Source organism: Octodon degus, unplaced genomic scaffold, assembly GCF_000260255.1.
Source record: "Octodon degus isolate 3935 unplaced genomic scaffold, OctDeg1.0 scaffold00114, whole genome shotgun sequence".
Taxonomy (NCBI): Eukaryota; Metazoa; Chordata; class Mammalia; order Rodentia; family Octodontidae; genus Octodon; species Octodon degus.
The window spans coordinates 3,800,450-3,803,743 of record NW_004524690.1 but is presented as its reverse complement, the minus strand read 5'-3'; the positions used below and the strand labels follow the sequence as shown (position 1 = coordinate 3,803,743).

At 37.9% G+C, this 3,294-nt stretch overlaps 1 protein-coding gene across 2 annotated transcripts in view; it reads left to right on the top strand.

Annotated features, from left to right (window-relative positions):
* The window catches only part of Dctd (dCMP deaminase), a 27,787-nt gene extending 24,760 nt beyond the window's left edge, over positions 1-3,027 (top strand). For both annotated transcript variants that reach the window (XM_004639765.2, XM_023699681.1), the window contains one exon: positions 1,719-3,027. In XM_004639765.2, the coding sequence (XP_004639822.1) occupies positions 1,719-1,797 (79 nt within the window). In that variant the 3' untranslated portion in view covers positions 1,798-3,027. The remainder of the gene's footprint in view (positions 1-1,718) is intronic.
* The last annotated feature ends 267 nt before the right edge of the window (positions 3,028-3,294 follow it).

The window sequence follows — 3,294 nt, the reverse complement described above, 5'->3', positions numbered from 1 at the left end:
TTTTTTTTTTTTTTTTAGTTACTTTATATTTATTAAACTTATGAAATCTTAACCCTATAAACATAACTTTATAGCTTACACTCACAGCATATTTTCATTTTAGATGTATATCGTCTGTAGTCCCAGATGTATAGAGTATGTTATTAACAAAGGTGCTTATTTAACCAATCACACAATGATTATTGAAAACCTTTTACAGGTCCACATTTATTTTTTTTTTTCCATAATTTTATTGAGAAACAAATAGCAGTGAGATAGTTTTAAACCAAATTGGTAGGACAGTTTCAATAACTAACACATTGCATACTTCCTAGTGGTTAATTGCTGTACAAGATGCAGACATGATATCCTATTTACAAACACTATTAGAACAAATCCCTCATTTGTTAAGAGAATGTAACTATGTATCCTAACCATTTTGAATACACAGATACAAAATGGACATTCATCTGTATCCCCTTTTTTGTTTAGTTCCATCATTTGAATATTACAGGTGTGTTAACTCAGCAAAATATTCCAAAAGAGTCCAGTAGTCCATAATAGTATTGGGTCTTCCGCTTCACTGGCAATGTCAGAAATTGTTGACCTGAGTCCCCTACAGCTCAACATAACAGCATGGCTTAACTTCTTATGCTTCGTTTTTATACTTTTCTGCTAGATGGTTAAGACCAAGATAAAGCAAGACCTATGCAACAAGAGTTACCACACCCAGTCTTAATTGCCATCTCAGCACCCCCCCAGGGGCGGGGCCGGCACCCGCTTGGCAGGCCAGGGAATCAAACACCCAGCACCTGTGCCTGCTTGCAGGCGCTTTAATCCGATGAGCTATTTGGCTGGCCCTGGACTTTTTTAAAAAAAAACATTTAAAATTGAGCTTAGAAGTCTGTTGGATTTTTATGATTGTCTTTGCTGAGCAATAATTTTTGTAGTATGTTTTCTTGCAAGTAAGTTCTACCATTTTTGATTAATAGCAGAAAATTCCTTTGACGCTAGAATGCTTTCTAGTATTTATGGTCAGCAATGGCAGGACTGTTACAATGGGTGATGTGCCTGGCCCCTTGTGTTCTTAGGGTTTTATGGGATAAATCTCTTGGACTATCATGCTTTATGAAATTGTAAATCCAAGTTATATACACTCTTTTTTAACTGATTTCTAAAAATCTGTTTAGTCTCAAATTTTTAAAATTATAGAAATAATGAATAAAAGTTTAATGAGGACAAAGCATTTTCATTTTAAAAACATAATATTAAGAAATTACTCCTTGCTAAAGCCACTTGGTTTTTTTTTTTGTTGTTGTTGTTGTGTATAAAAGGCAAAAGAAAAATTTCTAATCTTTTGCTTTGGAGCAAGTCCAAGTTGGCTATAGAAGTTTCCTAGAAAATAAGATAAATTTGATGGGAAAATGAGTGATTAGGTATTATGTTATGCAGCTAACGTCTTAGAAATCTTTTGACTCCCAGAGAATTTATGAACTTGGATAGCTGAAGAACATACATACCAAGCCACCCCATGCATCTTTTTTGTCTGAGTCTTTTCTGGTCCCTGTTTCTCTCAGTATGGTGCACTATAATTGGCTTCTATAGAGATAAAATATCAGGAAAAAACCCAGGACATTTTTTTTTTCTATGCACCAAAAATATAGTTTAAGCCAAAGTAAACAAAATGCTTTACAACACATTGGATAATATCTTTATATATTTGTGCTTTTCATATTTAGGAAATTCACACCCAGGTGCAGCAAGATTGTTATTGACTTTGATTCAATTAACAGCCGACCGAGTCAGAAGCTTCAGTGAGTTCAATCTCATTAAATCTACAGAAGTTTGGGACTCTCTTCGTCTAAGAAGCTGCTAATGCCTTTCATCTTAAAGTTGCATATAACTTCTTATTAACTAGCCCAGCACAAATACACATGCAAAGGATGTATAGCCTCAAATCTCTCTTACTGTCCCTCCTGTCGTATGGAATCTACATCTGTTTAAACTATTGGTTTAGGGTTGGAAATCAGGGACCAGTCACGCAAGCCTGGAATAAGGGTATCTTCTCCCTTGTGACCTTGTTTGCTGGGGTCCTGGTTGCACTGCAGAAGAGCATTACTCCTCTGTCATCCACTTTGTGTGTGTGTGTGTGTGTGTGTGTGTGCTGGAAGGACACATAAATAATTGTTTGTGTTCTTAGAGGATGTGGCAGCCACACTGGTGTGCACATCTGGCCCAAATGAAGCATGACATGTAGTGCCCTTGGGGGAAAAATGGCACTCAAATGACAGTAGCATTAAAGTATTTGTTGCAGAGTTGAGGGAAGCCCCTACCCACCCACCCAGAAAACCTAGATCAGATGGCACATCTGTCCTAACAGATGATCAGCACCATTGAACCAGGAATATTTCCTCTGTTCCTGCTATCCTGTTACATGCTGGGTAGTGGCACATTACCCCTCTGGGGGTGGGGACCCCTGTTATTTTGGCCTCTTATTTTTGGTTTGTTGGTCACATGGAGCTGTTACATTTAGTTTATTTGACTAATGAATTGTTCCCAGAGGACACAGCTTGTCTTATTGCCACCAGCAGACCACACCCTGCTGTGGTAGCAGCTGGGATTGCACGAGTGGGCGGTGTTGGGTATCCCCCACCTCTGCTACTTCTGCTGTGTAGAAACAGGTTGCTCCCTCTGTGTGCCAGCATGGTTCATTTCCAAGGGTGCTCCATAACCAGAGAGTAAATTAGTCCCTATCCTGCAAGTGCATTGTGAGGAATGGCACTCACCTGGAGGTGGCTCATTCCAGGTCTATTGGTGATGGAAGCTCATTTGTGTTGGAAACATGCCTTCATCTACCCAAACATCACCCTAAATATGCTTGGTGCCTTTGTTGAAACAATGGTTTCTTTATCTTAAAAATTACTATTTTCTCTTGAGTGCCCTTATATTTTGAGGAATTTTTATTTTGTCTCTGAGGTTTTGTACTCCATGTTCTAGGACCTTGTATGATTTATCTCCTTGCCAATATTAAAATCTTATTAAAATTTACCACACCAAAGTGTGTTTGTGTTTATATTGTAACACATGTTTAATTCTGTTTCTGTTTTTTTTCTGAGAAACACATTATGGAGGTTTAATGCTTAGAGAACAGTATGTTTTCCTAGGGTGGATGAAGGATACTTTTCTTTTTGGTTGTTGTTGTTATGTTACTGGGATGGAACCCAGGGCTTCATGCATGCTAGGCAGGTGCTCTGCCACTGAGCTACATTTTAAATCCTTTTTAGAATTTTAAGACTGTTATGGCTTGTGTCTAGA